This window comes from Brachypodium distachyon, chromosome 1 (assembly GCF_000005505.3).
Source record: "Brachypodium distachyon strain Bd21 chromosome 1, Brachypodium_distachyon_v3.0, whole genome shotgun sequence".
Lineage (NCBI taxonomy): Eukaryota > Viridiplantae > Streptophyta > Magnoliopsida > Poales > Poaceae > Brachypodium > Brachypodium distachyon.
The window spans coordinates 4,342,037-4,358,332 of NC_016131.3; the positions used below are offsets into that span (position 1 = coordinate 4,342,037).

The 16,296-nt window shown below is 45.4% G+C and overlaps 3 protein-coding genes across 3 annotated transcripts; 2 read left to right on the forward strand and 1 right to left on the reverse strand.

Annotated features, from left to right (window-relative positions):
• Positions 1-5,260: 5,260 nt before the first annotated feature.
• LOC100827813 (putative ALA-interacting subunit 2) lies at positions 5,261-8,529 on the reverse strand. Its single transcript, XM_003558097.4, has 9 exons — positions 8,174-8,529; positions 7,621-7,682; positions 7,455-7,529; positions 7,247-7,363; positions 6,940-7,010; positions 6,545-6,839; positions 6,122-6,411; positions 5,730-5,800; positions 5,261-5,616 (listed from the first exon to the last, which is right to left on the reverse strand). Exons 1-8 carry the CDS (start codon positions 8,250-8,252, stop codon positions 5,749-5,751), a joined length of 1,041 nt encoding a protein of 346 aa, XP_003558145.1. The 5' UTR covers positions 8,253-8,529; the 3' UTR covers positions 5,261-5,616; positions 5,730-5,748.
• Positions 8,530-8,600: 71 nt separating this feature from the next.
• LOC100825445 lies at positions 8,601-14,507 on the forward strand. The gene is made up of 7 exons (XM_003558090.4): positions 8,601-8,788; positions 9,622-9,868; positions 10,504-10,627; positions 10,775-11,115; positions 11,245-12,988; positions 13,440-13,690; positions 13,936-14,507. Exons 1-7 carry the CDS (start codon positions 8,694-8,696, stop codon positions 14,005-14,007), a joined length of 2,874 nt encoding a protein of 957 aa, XP_003558138.3. The 5' UTR covers positions 8,601-8,693; the 3' UTR covers positions 14,008-14,507.
• Positions 14,508-14,698: 191 nt separating this feature from the next.
• LOC100829532 (transcription termination factor MTEF1, chloroplastic) lies at positions 14,699-16,123 on the forward strand. The gene has a single exon (XM_003558103.4). It carries the CDS (start codon positions 14,712-14,714, stop codon positions 15,762-15,764), a length of 1,053 nt encoding a protein of 350 aa, XP_003558151.2. The 5' UTR covers positions 14,699-14,711; the 3' UTR covers positions 15,765-16,123.
• Positions 16,124-16,296: the final 173 nt, after the last annotated feature.

Consider the following 16,296-nt stretch of genomic DNA (forward strand, 5'->3'; position numbering starts at 1 on the left):
GCAGCAGCAACGACTTCCCTCTTTCCTTTTCGTTTCTCGGTCCGGTCGGAGCCGGCGAAAGATCCCAATAATTGCACGCCGAAATTGGCGTCTCTCTTCTCATCTCTGTGGACTGTGGGCGGCCGGCCGGCGACGCTCGGCGCTCAGCGTTCAGCGATGCCAGGAAAGATGAAACTGCACATGTTGTTTCAGGTGAGGCAGGCCCCTGTCCCCTGCGTGCATTGATGTGATGCTTTGGCTCCTGAGCCCCTGCGCCTGACAGCAGCGCAGAGCGGCAGTGCTGCTGCAAGAATGGCCGTATGGGCATCTCCGATATTTATTTATTTACTTAACCTTTTGGTTCACGTGTTACATTGAACTCGTTAAGCTTGCAGCAGCACTTGCTGTTTTTGGCGGCCATATTACAACATAAGTTTATGAATATATTATGTTAACATTAACCTTATTTGGTACTAGCTTGCTACGATAGAAAAATACTCCATGTGATCCTAAACTTTTTATTCTAATTTGTCTAAATATGAACGTATCTATTCTTAAAAAACGTCCACATACATGCAATATTTCAACAACAATTTAGTATCAGGGGAAGTATCAAATAAGTCACGCAAAGGTTGTTAACCAAACACCAAATGCCAGAAAACTAGTGCTAGTTGGACAAACAAGATTATTGTAATCCTATACTTTTTTTTTTCAAGAAGGAAAAAGATCCCTGGCCTCCTCTGCATCAATAGATGCAAACAACCTTTTTATTGTAATCCTTTACTTATGGTTGGTTCCTTGCGGTGAAACCAACACAACCAGGAATTCAATCGTTTTAATCTCAGATTTGACATGGACGGTCGCATTTCTCTAAATTTATTGCAAAATTAACCGGCGTTGTCTTTTCAGTGGTAGTGACGTGACAGTTGTACCGACTTAATTTGTTAATCTCAAGACCTGTCGGTTCGAACTCTCATAGGTGCTCATCGGTGTAGCATGTACGTGTATGTTTGTGAGCGCTTGTGCTATGTTTCCTAAAAAATTAACCCTTTACTTATGATTAACGTGCTCAAATTCTTTCACCCGGCCCGCCATATGATAAACTGTAGGCGGATCGTGATCATGTTGTTCTGGCAAGGCACATACGGAGCATTTGTTTAAAAGCTTCCTGCGTTGGTAGCCATGCTGCATATAGAACGGTGCCTCGAATCTCCAAGGAACTTTATCGGCGGGGCGATGATGATACGTAGACGCAGCCAGGCCGATAGCAAACTCTAATTATCTACTCCTGCGAGGCTACAAGATTTGAGATGGGGGATTTGGCATCGTACTAAGCTAGGATTAATACAAGCAAATAGGGGATATATATGCCGGCCCGCTTCTGATTGGTCAAGCTTCATGCCACTTGTCAAGTTGCCCTTGGCTGCCGTTAGACACGTGTTGGTCTTCTCAGGCCCATGACGATATTTTCAAAAAACAGACACCAAATGTTCCCAGCGTTTCTTACAATGTTCTAGTCCTGAGTCGATTCGATCCCCTTTTTCATTTGGCCTTTTGATTTACGGGATTAAGAAAACGCAATATAGGGAAAACACGAGATTGAAATGTCATGTCCATTTGAAACTGGCCTAAAGATTTTTTATTGCACCAAAATTTGTTTCATTTCACCAAAATTTATACCGAAGGAGAGATAAAATATATCCTTCAAGAGGTTGGAGCCTGAGGAAAGTTTTCTATAAAATGTACTGTAGTACAAATGAATCATTAAAAAAAATCAATCCTACAGACGACCAACGGAGGAAAAAATCCCAAAGATTTCGATCCTCCAACATTGTTGTAAAAATCATTTAATCAGAGGAGAGGTCTTAGGCGAAATTATGCAGTGACATGCAGTACTGACCCACAAGAAACTCAACATCCGTCCGAAACAGCCGAAGGAAAACTTGAGCGAAGACGAGCTATCGCACTAAAATCACATCACAAACGCATTGCAGCAGTAGCACCCAACAAATTAGTCGACGCCGACATCTTGAAACATTCTGCAGGGCCGTGCCACGCTTTACGTACAGGTACAGGCCATCGATCGTTTCGTACGGAGTGCTGCTGCTTCACCAGAACAACTGTATGAGCATCAGCAGCTGCAGGTACGTAGCAAGCATATGCATATGCATGCATGATAAGGAGGTGGACGAACAGTGCCGATTCTGAACACTGTATCAGCATATGCACCGCCGAGCTTGTCCTACGTGTGTTGCGAGCGTACGCCCTCCCTGTCGGTAGTAGCACAGACTACAGAGATGCGATGCAAATGCAAGTTGCAGCAGTCTCCGGACAAGCTAATACGTACAGTATAAGACTGCGGTTCTGCAGCATAAGTAGGGCAATTAATGCAAATCTGCATGAAAGCATGCAGCAGCAAGCAAATTGAGCGAAGTGATTGTTCTACATATATACTCCGTACGTCCTAATTAAGCCTGATCGAAGCCTCAGACATATATGCAGCAGCAAGCAAATTGAGTGACCTGCAGGCCCGCCGAAAAGGACGCCGCCCGATGGAGAGCAAGCGATCGACGTGAGCTTCCGATCTTATCACGATGGCTAATTAAAAAGCCTGATCGAGTGTCACGTCACACCTCCGGTCTATCGGGAGAAGCATCGTCAGGAAGATCAGCAGCGGTACCAGGCATCTATTTGTTGGCGTGTGACTGTCGTCTGCGGCCGATGTGAGCTTGAAGCTTTGCGCGTCGGCCGTGTATGTTTGGATTTTTGGGGCCTTTTCTGTACGGATCAGAAGCTTCTTTTTTTAACAGCAAAGACCTCTTTTATTTCATGGAAACAATGGTTACATCGTTAAGGAGTAGAGGTACTATGCTAGGAGGGGGGAGGTAAACCAAGAATTAACAGGATTATAATTGGCTAATTGCGCCAGTTCGTGAGCAACCGAATTGGATCCCGGCAACAATGGCTTATCTCAAAGCGAGCCAGATCATCCATCAGACTGAAGCAATCTTCATATATCGCTGCAGCAGCGCCCATCGGCTGAGTTCCCGACCTGAGAACTTCGACAACGTCCATTGAGTCAGAATTAATGCTAACTCGGGAACATCCAGTAAGAACAGCGAGCTCCAGGCCGATACGGACAGCATGAGCCTCGGCAGCCTCCACATCCGCAACAAGGTCCGTCTTCCAGATGGTGGCCGAGATAAAATTACCATGGTGATCTCGGATGACTGCTCCCGTGGTAGCACGGAGCGAATCCACATCAAAGGCCGCATCAACATTAAGCTTTACCCAGTCTGTCGGAGGTTTTTGCCATCCATGCTTTTTTGGTCCAGCATTGCATGGGGATGCGGCATAGAAATTCGCCGATAAGGCTCTGATGGCGAACGCGGACTGGGCCGGAGTCTGGACAGGTTCATCATGAACTATCTTGCGCCGTTCCCACCACAAGTACCAGCAGGCGGTGACCACCAATTCACGGAAATTATCAGGAACAGGCCCCGAGCGGAACGAAGAGCATAACAGAAATTCAAGAACCGCTGAACCTGCCCGCTCATACTCACACGCCTCGGAGATGAATTGCTGGCACTCGAGTAGACTCCAAATTTCAGCCGCCCGAGGGCACTTGAACAGTATATGGAAGATGTCCTTGGCCCTCGAGATGCAAAGGGGACATTGGCCACTGATCTTCATATGACGATTAGCAAGAACAACTCGGCAGGGCAGAGCACCATGTAGTGTTTAAACAGGCAATTTTTTTAACTTTTGCAGGTACCCGGAGCTTCCACAAAGTTTTCCAGGCCGGGTGGGTAGTAGATGACTCCATATTACCTGTGCGTTACAACTTCTGGCCATGAACATGCATCCAATCAGCATGATACGCTGATTTAACTGAAAACGTGCCGGATTCGGTCAGGTTCCAGGCAACAAAATCCTCATCAATGCGACTGGATAGAGGGATGGAAAGAATACGCTGCACATCAACTCCACAGAAGGTTTGATTAACCAGGTCAACATCCCAATCTCCAGTTGCAGGATTAATTAGTTCACTAACCTTGGACAGTGCGGTGAGAGATGACTCGCCTGGATGGGGTATTGGGAATCCATGCATCCTCCCTTATGTCAATCTTCTCTCCATTTGCAATCCGCCAAACATGCCCAAGTTTGGAAGTTTGTAGGCCTGACATAATGCTCTGCCATGTGAAGGAAGAGCCCTTCTTCAGCTGGGCGTTAAGGAGATCTCCATCCGGATAATATTTGGCTCGCAAAACAGTAGCATAGAAAGAATTCGGTTCCGCAATAAGGTGCCACACTTGCTTGGCTAACATTGCTTGGTTGTAACATATAATGTCTCGAAAACCCATGCCTCCCTTGGCTTTAGGGACACACATCTTCCACCAGGCGAACCAGTGCATCCTCCTCCGGTTTTTTTCATCACCCCACCAGTAACGCGACATAGTGTCAGAGATCCCTTTACAAATTTGCTTTGGGATTTTAAAAACAGACGTCGCGTATGATGGAATAGCTTGGGCAACCGATTTAAGGAGCATCTCTTTACCTCCTGCCGAGAGCATCTTTTCCTTCCACCCCATCGTGCGTTTCTTCACTCGATCAACGAGGAATTGGAAATAGTCCGAGCGGTCAGCACCAACAATCGGTGGTAGGCTGAGATACTTGTCGGAAAGAGCCTCTGTCAGGATATCAAGCGTTTGGCAGACTTTCTGCCTTTGAATAACATCTGTGTTCGGGCTAAAAGAGATGCTCGATTTGTCAACACTAACAAGCTGACCCGAAGCAGTGCAATAATCGTCCAAGATGCGTTTGAGACACGTTGCATTTGTCCCATCTGCGTCCATAAGGATTAGTGAATCATCCACAAATAGCAAGTTAGTCACCGTACAGACACGAACACCCTTCCTTGCCCAGATTCTCAGCATGGCGTAATTCTGCCGAAAGTCCTTCAGAACACAGCAGAAACAAGTAAGGCGACAAAGGATCTCCTTGGCGTAGACCGCGAGTCAGGATAAAAGAATCTGTCTTGCTGGAGTTGAAGCGCTGTACGGATCAGAAGATACTGTAGCACAGAACGCCGGACCCCATTGAGACCAGCTTTCGTCTTCGCAGTTGCTTGGGCGGCGGCAGTGATGTGACTTTGGTGATCCTAAGCTAAACACTCGCTGTGACTGGACGCCAAAGATTCTAATGGAGTTCTTGAAGAAACGCGTGCGGGATCGGGCGTGAGTAGGTCGGTTACACGGCCTTCTCGAAGACAAAGGGCGTATGCGGTATGCGGTAGTCTATGCTTTGCTTCCTGTGTGAAATGAAAGACATCCATATACAAGTTACAGCACCAAGGGACCGTTTTTTCTTTTACCTAACAACATCGTGATCACCGTACACCACTTTACAAATATCAATCCATATGACAGTACTCTTCTTGGAAGATGCGTCAGGGCGCAAGCCTACATTGCACGAACATGTCCGTCAACCACGGCCAACTATCCTCAGAAGTCAACGAACGTTTCAGTATCCAAGCATGTGGATGAACCTGAACCTGAAGCTGCTACTTTGCCAGTTCTGTTTCGAAGCACGAGCTGGTTGCGTTCTTTCAGAAGAATGGAAACCCCCGGGTTCTACCTGCCAGGTGCATGGCAAAGGACTTGGAACATTGCCTCTAACCATATGTTGTTGCAGGAGAAAGGCCATTTTAAGTTTTACAAGAGTAATAATAGGGCGCATCAAGCATGTACCTTAGACAAACAACCTCAGCTAATTGCTGCTTTTCCGGCTCCAAGATAGGTAAGCAGCATCACCATGTGGCCTGCAAATTCATCAAACTGTGAGAAATAAATCAAGCCAATCAACAACTATATTGTATAGAATCTGCATATACGCCTGCAATCGAACATACAAAAGAAGGTTTTGCTTACTGGCATGTGCAGTGCTGCACACTGGTGTGCATAAGAGCAAGGTTGTTATGAAAAAAATAAACCAAGAAGTAGCATTCATCGCATTTGGACAACATGCTCTAAGACAAATATGTGCGAAGTAGACGATAGTTGCACACGATAATTCAAATCATTCATGACATTTGGACAACACACGCTGAGAGAAATATGGACGAATTCGTCTCACTAATTACCTTGGAATTTTCACATGAATCAGAGCAAATAGAATGGACAAGAAAATGCTCGCTGAACCGGTGACAAGATATGCATATCCAAGAAAGTCATTCTTGCCACCTAGCCAAGTTGACGTTGTAAGAACTAGGCTTTTCTTTCCACCAAAACTGTAGGTATTATAATTATTTGTTATGTGGATGTCAATGGTTTCATCAGCTTGTAGATCATCTTCAATGACACCATAGAGCTTTCGGAATTGGGGAAGAGCAGCAGCACGCATCCACACAATAAGATCTTCCTGATTGCTCAGCTGGCAAAAGGACAAAGTTATTTAGCTAACATACAAGGAAAACTAGCAGCATAGTAACTTATCTGCTATTGGGAAAAAGAGATTTAACTATTGCACGAGCAACCAACAACATTTGAGATACAGAAGTACTCACTGGTATATCAGGGTCAAGTTTCCCTCCTCCAATTAAGGATCCATTCTGAAAGTTGAAAGGATAAACATCCTTGCCAAATTTGTGTTCCCGATCACTTCTCCATGAAATATTTTTCCTATCAACCATTATTCCAATGGATCCGCGGGTAAAACCAAAAGTATCATTGAACAAGCTCCAGGCAATCAATCCACAAGGAACAATCGGAAGGCCATTGTTCCTTTCTAGAGGACCGCATGAGCTATCCGTGTATTTCATCCCATGGCGTAGTTGCTTATCACTTCTACTTTTGACATACCTGTTTCGCACGGACATATTGCTTTGTTCAGCAAGACACGGCACAGGGTATCTTTTTCCAACATAGATATATCGTCCAGTAAATTAAATAGGATCATTACCTACGATGATTCTGATAAAAGTTGTCAAGTTCATAATACACATAAATTGGAGCTTTCATATGATATTGAACCTGTAAATAGACACTTATCATTTTAAGTTTTTATGAAGAAGTAATAAATAAGTAATAGGAATATTAGGAAGATAGGACAAGAAAAACTATAACATTTGCCTGATGTAATCTCAAAGTGCCAAACTATGGTCAGAAAATTTCAGTTATACAGATAATGAGAGAAATATCTTCAAGATGTAGTCAGCAGTGAAGTAAATAAGAAAAACAAGGTCTGGTTATATTTGATAACAAATTACCTTCACTTTTTGAATACATTTCTTAGAAATCAAGCTATCTTTAATATAAGCCTGCTTATTTCTTCTGTAAGCATCAGGTACACAGTCAATATCATAGCGGTGAACTATTTCCGCAACCTGCACACCCAGAATAGGGAAGTGCGCATTTAGCATGACGTCCAAACTAACAGAAATTCAGCAGTTAAATGACAGAAAGCTAAGCAATTACACTGTTTGAAGCTTGAAGACAAACTAGCCCAACAGGTACAAAAGTAATTCCGATCAACAAGAAAATAGTTATCACCTGAAACAGTGGAAGTACTATCATATAAGTCACTAAGCAATGCACAATACCATCTGTAGAAAAACTAAATTTAGGTTCAGTCCCAGCTTACACATCCTGGTGTCATTGCCGGTTTCCAAGCTGGAAGATCTTGCTGGGTGAACTTATAGAATACTGTGTGAAACAGACAGGATCAACATAGATGGCATCAGTGGGGAAAAATCTGTAAGTGTATTGTCTAATAAAAAACACCCTTTGTCGCATTTCTAAATCAACTTAATACAACGAAGCCGCATGATAGTGCACCGACATTCCATTTCACTCAGATCACGATGAGAGCATTTCATCCCTCGATTAATCCCATTCCATGTAAGGCGCTTGCAAAATTCCTTGTGAAAGCTTTGAATGTAATACACTAACATACAATGCCATACCTCGGATGACGCTCGAACCAACAAATAGGTTTTATAGGTACAGAGACTGCCGTAACAGTAACACGTTGAGGTAAATCAACGGAAGCTAAGAGGAATTTCTTGCCCAAATTTCGCACGCTCGTAGAAAACTACAAACCCTAGCATATGGAACCACCTCCTCACCCAGAAGCAAGTACCACACAGCTCATAAGCTACCGAATCGAAGCGAGCCCGTCGTCAAACCTGGCTTACCTCCCGATCTCGCCGGCGGGAAGGAGCGCCCGCCGCCCGCGGCGGAGCCTCCGTTAGCCGAGGTGCTTGCCTCTTCCATCCCGCCCGCGAGCTCGCCGCACAAGCACTGTCAGCTCGCCGGAGTCCGGGCCAAGCGCCACGGGATCGGAGTCACGGACGAGAGAGATCGGAGAAGGGGAACCGGAAGAGAAGAACATAGAAAGCAGTTCTTTTTTCTGAGCGAACATAGACTGCAGGTGGAAGAGCCCATGGGTCACCATAAGCAAAAGACTGTAAGAATACAGCCCTAAATCAGGCCCATTGCATATCTTTCGGCCCACGGTATAGGGCCGTTTGCAGCCTATGTGAGATGGGCTTTAAGTTCAACGGGCCGTGATGTTGACGGCGTGAGGCCGGGATGATGATCGATCGGCGGAATCGCGTTAATTCGCTCTGCGCGTCGCCGTCGCGGATTCTTTTCCCCATTTTCGCCCAGGCAAGTGAGCGAGAGAGAGAGAGAGAGAGAGAGAGCGGAGGGGAGATGCGGGAGGAGGTGAGGAGCTCGTCGGGAGCGGCGTTCGAGCCGCCGTTTGCCGTCGCCCGGTCGTCGTCGCCGCCGCCCACCCCGGTCGCCAGGTACGGTCTCCGTCGCTTTATGGCCCCCCTCCTTTTGGTTGTAGATTCGCCGCGGCAGTGGCCGGCGAATCAAAGCGAAAGCTGGATTTATATTTGGCGGGGCACGATTGTACAGAGACCTAGCATAGGATAGGATTGGAGGTGGTGTTCGCAGGGAGCGTAGGCAGACTGTGCATAAATGTTCGATTAAACAATTGGGCTGAAGGGGGGCGACCGGATGATGTACAGCCAGTCAGCCATCAAGTTGTCACTTTCCTGTGGGATGTATTATTGTTAGGTGTAAGCTGGCGATATTTGGTGGCTTAATTACAAGCAACAGGGCGAAAACCTGGTAGCACCTTACAAATATCTACAGCCATATAGGGAAATTACCACGAGTAACAAATGGAAGAGACATAACTAACCGTATCACGCATCAAAGAGATACTGCTACCACCTTGAACATGGGTTTTGGCTGAGTCCTGAGCATCTTGACCATGAACTTATTGCAGCGCCTTCTGCATAAGATGATCTGTCCCTGGCTGCGAACCATACAATTTGTGCTGTCTAATGGTGGTTGGCTGGTTGCCTCCGTAGATCTCGGACAAATTGATGAACTGTGCCATTGGAATAGGATGATGCAAAACATTATGATGTTCTTGGACAGTGAAGGCTTTATTACTCACATATATGTTCTGAGGGGCGGTTTATAAGTTTTTTCATAGACCTGCTTGCTAAAAATTGCTTCAGTATGAAACTATGAATTTAGAATACTTCCATGATATTTTGTTGACATTCTTGTCTTAAATTTGTAATTTCAATTGCTTGTACTTAAACCTCTTTTGATTTCTCAGTTCTGCTGGTGCCTCATCACCTGCTATGCAAGTTAATATCACCAGCATTGATTGGTTGGGTAGTAAGCAAGTTTCCAGGGTTGATTCCTCATCACATGTTGCACCACATCTCAATGGGCCTGCTCATACTGTTGATGCTGCCGGAACTGCTTTGGATTCTGCACCATCATGTAGACCATGGGAGCGTGGAGACTTACTTCGTCGACTGGCAACATTTAAGCCTTCAACTTGGGATTCTAAGCCGAAGGTCATTTTTTCTTTCTTGTTTGTAACAATATTACAATGTTGTAACTTGTACTTCCTCCATTCCTCAATATAAAATGTTCTAGTTTGTCCTAAGTCACACTTCTTAATGTTTGATCAAGTTCATAGAAAAATGTACCAACATCTATGACTCTAAATTAATTTTTTAATCCGTTATGATATATATCTTCGTAGTATACTTATTTGATATTGTAGGTATTGGTATATTTTTTATATAAACTTGGTCAAACTTTAAGAATTTTGACTTAGGACAAATCTAGAACATCTTATATTTAGGAACAGAGGTAGTAAGTAATAAGATACAACTGGTGAATGCTGTGAACTGTGAAGGTGTTAATTTTGCATTTTATATTTAAATTTGTGATAAATATAATCAGGTTAGGTAACATAAATCTATACGCACAGTCAAACTTTTCCTCTGTGATATCACTTATGATACTTTTTACTTGATCGGCTTTACCTAAATTTTTGTCAAGGTCATTCTTGCTGCTTCCTTTGCGCATTCTAATTGACATTTTGATGGTTTCTATTAGGTTCAAAATAAACTGTGGTAATGGAATATTTAAGAAAATTTTCTACTCCTGCTATCATAAATTAAGCGTAAGTTAACTTTTGCAGGCTGCTAGTTCATTGGCTTGTGCTCAAAGAGGCTGGGTGAATGTTGACACGGACAAAATTGAATGTGAATCATGCAGTGCACATCTTATATTCAGTGCACTGACATCCTGGTCCCCAGCTGAAGGTACGTTCAAAGTTGGTAATCTCATGTTGGAACTATATTAGTTTGAGAAGTAACTGGTTTTGTTATGAAAAATATTGTTGGTTGTCTCCCTTTGCAAACTGAATTTTGTTCGGCTGTGAAACCTTTCTTTCTGTGTTTTTTTATTAGTTGCAAATGTTGGAGAAGCCTTTGCCGAGCAGCTTGATGCATCACACCAGAATAGTTGTCCCTGGAGAGGCAATTGCTGTGCTGATAGCTTGATGCAGCTCCACTTTACACAATCAGCCCTTATTGGAGGTTTTAAGGATCGCTGTGATGGACTTCTGCAGTTTCTCTCTCTTCCTGTGATTGCTCCATCTGCAATTGAGAACATGAGGCTGACCAGAGCCGCTCAGATTAACTGCCTACTATCCCAATCGAATACCTTTTTACCTGGGGAGCTGGGTCACAAAGCTGAGAGTACACTAGGAGTTGACATACATCAAGATTCCTCTTGTGGCTATTCACAAGTATGTTGTTATGTTTCTCATACATGCCTGTGATATTTTTTTACTTGTGACACTGCTATATTATTATTCAATGGCTTCCGTACTTGTACCTTTCTTTAGTTGAAGTGTTGTTTCTGTTGTACTTTCTAGGCACAGAAGCTTATCAGCCTTTGTGGGTGGGAGCCTAGGTGGCTTCCAAATGTTCAGGACTGTGAAGAAAATTCAACCCATTCAGCTAAAAATGCAGTCTCAAATGAACCAGATGAAACATTCTATCCCCGCCATGCTGAACATCAGAAAAGTTCATTCTCTGCATCAGCCAAGAAAGATAAGGGAAAGGGCAAAAGGCCCCTCAGAGATTCTGGATGCAGCATGAGATCACCTTTATTGGATTGTAACCTGTGTGGATCTACAGTCAGGATCTGGGACTTCAGATCCGTGTCACGTCCTACTCGTTTTAGTCCAAATGACATTGTTGCACCAGAAACAGGCAAAGGATTAGCACTGACACGTGGAATTAGTGCAGCCAGTGGAATCAATGAATGGGTTAATGATGGGATGGAAAGAGATCAAGCGGTAGGGCGTGATGAAGCAGCAACTTCTGAGGGGAAATCGTTATTAAATGCTGGCTTAGACCTTGACTTAACGATGGCTGGAGGACGACCACCAATTCAATCTGCAATGCCTGTTGCATCTGAGTGTTTTAATGGTGGAATGGGAAGAGATCTGATGATTGCACAGCCTGCTGGAAGTGAAGTTGGTGATCGTGCAACATCATATGAGTCTCGGGGTCCAAGCTCACGGAAGCGTAACCTTGAGGAAGGTGGGAGCACTGCTGACAAGCCACATGATGGGCTTCAACATGCTGACAGCATAGAAGGAACTGTGGTCGATCGTGATGGTGAAGAAGTTGATGATGAAGTGCAAGATTCAAATGCCCAGAAGAAAAAGTCCCGTGGGTTCAACTTTTTTGATGTCAATCTTCCATCTTCTTCTGGAGCTGGCCCTAGTAGAAACTTCTGCTTTGACCCTGATGTAGATGCTGGTAGACACGGTTGCTCTAGAGCTCTTGGTATAGCCCCCGCTGAACATCCATCTGCTAGAGATTCTATGAGAGCGTCTTCTGTTATCGCCATGGATGTTCGCAGTGCTGATGAAGATTCTATGGACAGTGTTGAGTACCATCCTGATGCTGGTAATGATGTTAATATGCCTTCATCTAGTGCACACAGGAATATTGACATGAATGATGCCTTAGATCTCAACTATAGCAACCAAGCACAGCAAAGTGCTTGTGCACAACCTACTGCTGGTAGTGATGGGAGGGAGATAGGAGGAAGCAGTACAAATGAAGGGGAGGAGGTCTTTAATGTAGACACAGCTCCTACCTTTGCAAGGGATCAACTTAGCTTAGGAATAAGTGGTGGGAGTGTTGGCATGGGTGCTAGTCATGAGGCTGAAATTCATGGAATTGATGCTTCTGTTCAAAGAACTGAGAGTGGTGTAGGCGATGCAGAACCTATTACTGACCTTACTGAGACTATGGGTCATACTGGTGAATCAGTTCCAGGACCTGGATCGATGGATGAGTTTGTACCCGAAGAAGTTGATCGGGAAGAACCTCATGGTGACAGCCAAGATATAGTGTTCCTTTCAGTAGGCCGTGCTGACAGTGGATCGAAAATTTATGGTTCTAACAAAGCTGATTCTGGTGAGAGTGGAAAAAGGATAGGTCATGTCCTTGGCCATGAAAGTAGCATGCATCCTTCTCTTTCTTGCAATGCTGGGATGCATACCGGTTTTGATGCATCTAAAGAGGAAGTGACACAGGCCGGCAAAGTACTGAGTACCGAAGATGTGTTAATGGGGTCAGGTTATGATCAGAATGGATTAGGTAATATCATCAAGTCTTCCTTTTCCTACTGCACATAGCCTAAATGATATTTCGTTAGTGTTTTTGCACTATTTCTGTGTTCATATTATGTTTTTCGTATTAAACTAGGGATGCGTGTGGGATCCCGCTTAATTGACTTGCTAGTTAAAAAATTTGCTCAAAATTTGATTTAGCTTTGGAGGTTGACCTCGAAGAAGGATTCGTTTGAAGTTTTAAGCTACTTTAAATGATTTGCTTGTGAGCAAGTAGCATCCTGCTAGACTTTTCAGCACAGGTGATATTGATCTCATATGGGTGGTTTCGTTTTAGCATCCTCTATTCTGACTGAAATGAATGTGCTCCTATACACATGCTTTTATCATGTATTACACCCGTGATTTCTTATGTGCTTGTTCTTCCTGCTCAATTACATGTGCTTTTCTCATATAGATAATCTATAATTTGTTTCCAGGAGCAACGAATGGAGAAAATGACTATGAGCCAGGTCTTCCAGATTTTGATCCTGTTAAGCATCACAACAGTCACTGTCCATGGGTAAATGGAATTGTTGCAGCAGCTCGCTGTTACGCTGCTGGTTCCAGCTCAAGTAGTTCAGCGCTTTCTGGTTGGCAGCTAACAGTAGATGCCCTTGATACGGTCCAATCTCTTGGACATTCTCAAACTCAATTAATGCAGTCTGATTCTGCGGCCTCCCTATACATGGTAAGTTCTTTGCACTCAATACTCCTTTTTTTCTTCTTGGCACTCATTCTGAGTTCACCATGAAAAAAATGCAAGTTGGTAGCCTTTTTCCATATTTGAAAACCTCAGGTTAATAGTCTGCACTTCATTTTGATATCTGGATGGCCTAAGTACTATACCAGCACGATTTGTGGACTTCAACTACTCACAGCTTGTTTCCTTGTGCACCAATATCCTTATGGAAGTCTTTACATTGCGCCGCGCAGGATGATCAGGTAGCTTCTAACCGGAAGCTGGTGAGAAAGACTTCAGCGAGCAGAAGCCATGGGAAATGTTGAGTGATCTCCTTCTTACCCAGCTGGCTAATTTCACCTGCTTCTCCAGCAACACATGAATGGCATTTAGGCCAAGTTCCAGACTGGTGCATTATTATTTACATGCAGTGCTTGCTTTATCCTTCATAAATTAGTTTCGACATCGGACATCATCATCCCGGAAGACGGAAGAAAACCAAGTAATAATCCATTTTAGTTAGACTGTAGATTGTCGTCCCCATGTGACTTGTGTTGTTCCAGTTATTATTGTATGTATCCCGGAAGAGTCGATTCAACTCGTCATTAGCCTGAGTCCAAAGTCCAAAAGGAACATTTGCAGCATTGTGCAAGTGAATTATATATAACTTTACTCCAGGTTAAACTTATAACCAGTATTTACAATTTTCGTGAAAGGCCTGGTACAGAAGTGAAATATAAAAAAACTTAGTGACCTGAGGATAAGAATTCTGTACTACATGGCTTTGTTGGATATCAATATTCTTACTAGCTAGAATTTGGTCAAATTTACTGGGCCTGTAATCACATCGATATGGTGAAAAATATATAATATCCCAGCATTTTCCGCCTTTTGCTGTGCTCTAAGGAAATAATCAGTATTTCTTTTTGCGCTAGTCAGTGGTCTCTTTCCGAATCAAAATCTGACCACCCAATGAGGAGCACTCAGACTGCCAGGTCATCACCAACGATCAGATAGAAAAGTGGATGAGATGCCACTTCGCACCCCACCTCCATCATCGTCTTCCTCCTCCAACTTTCATCTCTCAAACCAAACAAACACAAATAAGCTCGGGAGGAAGAAGCCTCGGGCGGCCGTAACAATGCCGCTCTGCAGCTTCTACGCCTCCACCTCCCTCCCCGTCGCCAAGCCCCACCACTCCACCAAGCCCTCTCCCGCCGCCGCCGCCGCCGCCGCCGCGACCACCGTGCCAACGATGACAGCGGGGGAGGCGGCGCTGACGCCGCTGCACCTACCGGAGCTCCCTTCTCACACCCGGGACAAGATCCTGAGCCTGGAGCTCATGGGCGTGGACTACGGCCGCGCCCTAACCCTCAACCCGTCCCTCCGCGACGCGTCCCCGGAGTCCATCCACTCCATCGTCACCTTCCTCCAAACCCGCGGCGGGCTCCAGTTCAAGGATCTGGGCCGCGTCTTCGGCATGTGCCCCTCGATCCTCACCTCCTCCGTGCGCCACGACCTGGCCCCGGTGCTCGCCTTCCTCACCACCGGCCTCGGCGTCCCCGAATCCGCCTACCGCCGCGTGCTCGTCAAGTGCCCGCGCGTGCTGGCCTGCAGCGTGCGCGACCAGCTGACCCCGGCGCTCCTCTACCTCCGCCGCCTGGGCTTCCGCGACGCGCGCGCGCTGGCGTTCCAGGACCCGGTGCTGCTGGTGTCCAGCGTGGAGCGCACCATGGCGCCCAAGCTCGAGTTCCTCCGGGACGGGCTCGGGATGCCGAGGGAGGACGCCGTGGCCATGGTGGTCCGCTGCCCCGCGCTGTTCACGTTTAACGTGGAGAGGAACTTCAAGCCCAAGTTCAAGTACCTTGTGGAGGAGATGGGCGGCGGGGTGGAGGACGTCAAGGCGTTCCCCCAGTACTTTACCTTTAGCTTGGAGAAGCGGATCGCGCCCAGGCATCGTGCCGCGGTTGAGGCTGGCGTCGTGCTGCCGCTGCCGGACATGCTCAAGGCCACCGACGACGAGTTCACGGAGATGATCGCCAAGGAGTCGGAGCGGATCATTAGCGGAGCTAGCGAGCTCTAGCGTATGACGAAATACGAATTGATGATCACGTAGGTGGGTTAGGTACGCCCTGATGCTCTGGTTTGAGTGTGTGTTTAAGTAACCACGGTGCACGCCGATGGATGTTCATTTCATTTGATTAGATTGTGTACATAAAAAAGTGTTGGCATCTGGTGCCACGCCTCGTGACTCACACGTACTGTCAGGTGATTATTCTTTCATATGCGGCGTGTGTATAGTGCATAGTAGTGTTTAGGAAACATGTTGGGGCTGTAAATAAGTCATATGGAATAAAAGCTCAGTCAAGACGAACCCTGTCACTTTGTAATTACTATCAAGAAGTGCAAATAACCTTCGGCTATTATGGCCGGTTGTTTCCCTGCCCTCTGACTCTCTGTGACTGTGAGTGCGCCCCTGTCGAAAGACCGTGTGTTCATGCTCCCCGCAAAACAAAAAGCAAAAGGCAAAGAAAACATGTTTAGGAGACATGTTGCTTCCTATTTGTTCACCGAGGACTGGCATGCTCTTGCCCTCATAGACTAGTTTCTCAAAG

What these genes read in the sequence shown, in the direction of transcription:
- LOC100827813 (XM_003558097.4), bottom strand. Translation starts at nt 8,252, where the DNA reads ATGGAAGAGGCAAGCACCTCGGCTAACGGAGGCTCCGCCGCGGGCGGC. An exon ending in AATGTATTCAAAAAGTGAAG is followed by an intron (nt 7,011 to 7,246) that starts GTAATTTGTTAT and finishes GTCTATTTACAG; the next exon opens with GTTCAATATCATATGAAAGC. An exon ending in TTTTATCAGAATCATCGTAG is followed by an intron (nt 6,840 to 6,939) that starts GTAATGATCCTA and finishes CGTGCGAAACAG; the next exon opens with GTATGTCAAAAGTAGAAGTG.
- LOC100825445 (XM_003558090.4), top strand. Translation starts at nt 8,694, where the DNA reads ATGCGGGAGGAGGTGAGGAGCTCGTCGGGAGCGGCGTTCGAGCCGCCG. An exon ending in CCTCTTGTGGCTATTCACAA is followed by an intron (nt 11,116 to 11,244) that starts GTATGTTGTTAT and finishes TGTACTTTCTAG; the next exon opens with GCACAGAAGCTTATCAGCCT. An exon ending in TTATGATCAGAATGGATTAG is followed by an intron (nt 12,989 to 13,439) that starts GTAATATCATCA and finishes ATTTGTTTCCAG; the next exon opens with GAGCAACGAATGGAGAAAAT.
- LOC100829532 (XM_003558103.4), top strand. Translation starts at nt 14,712, where the DNA reads ATGCCACTTCGCACCCCACCTCCATCATCGTCTTCCTCCTCCAACTTT.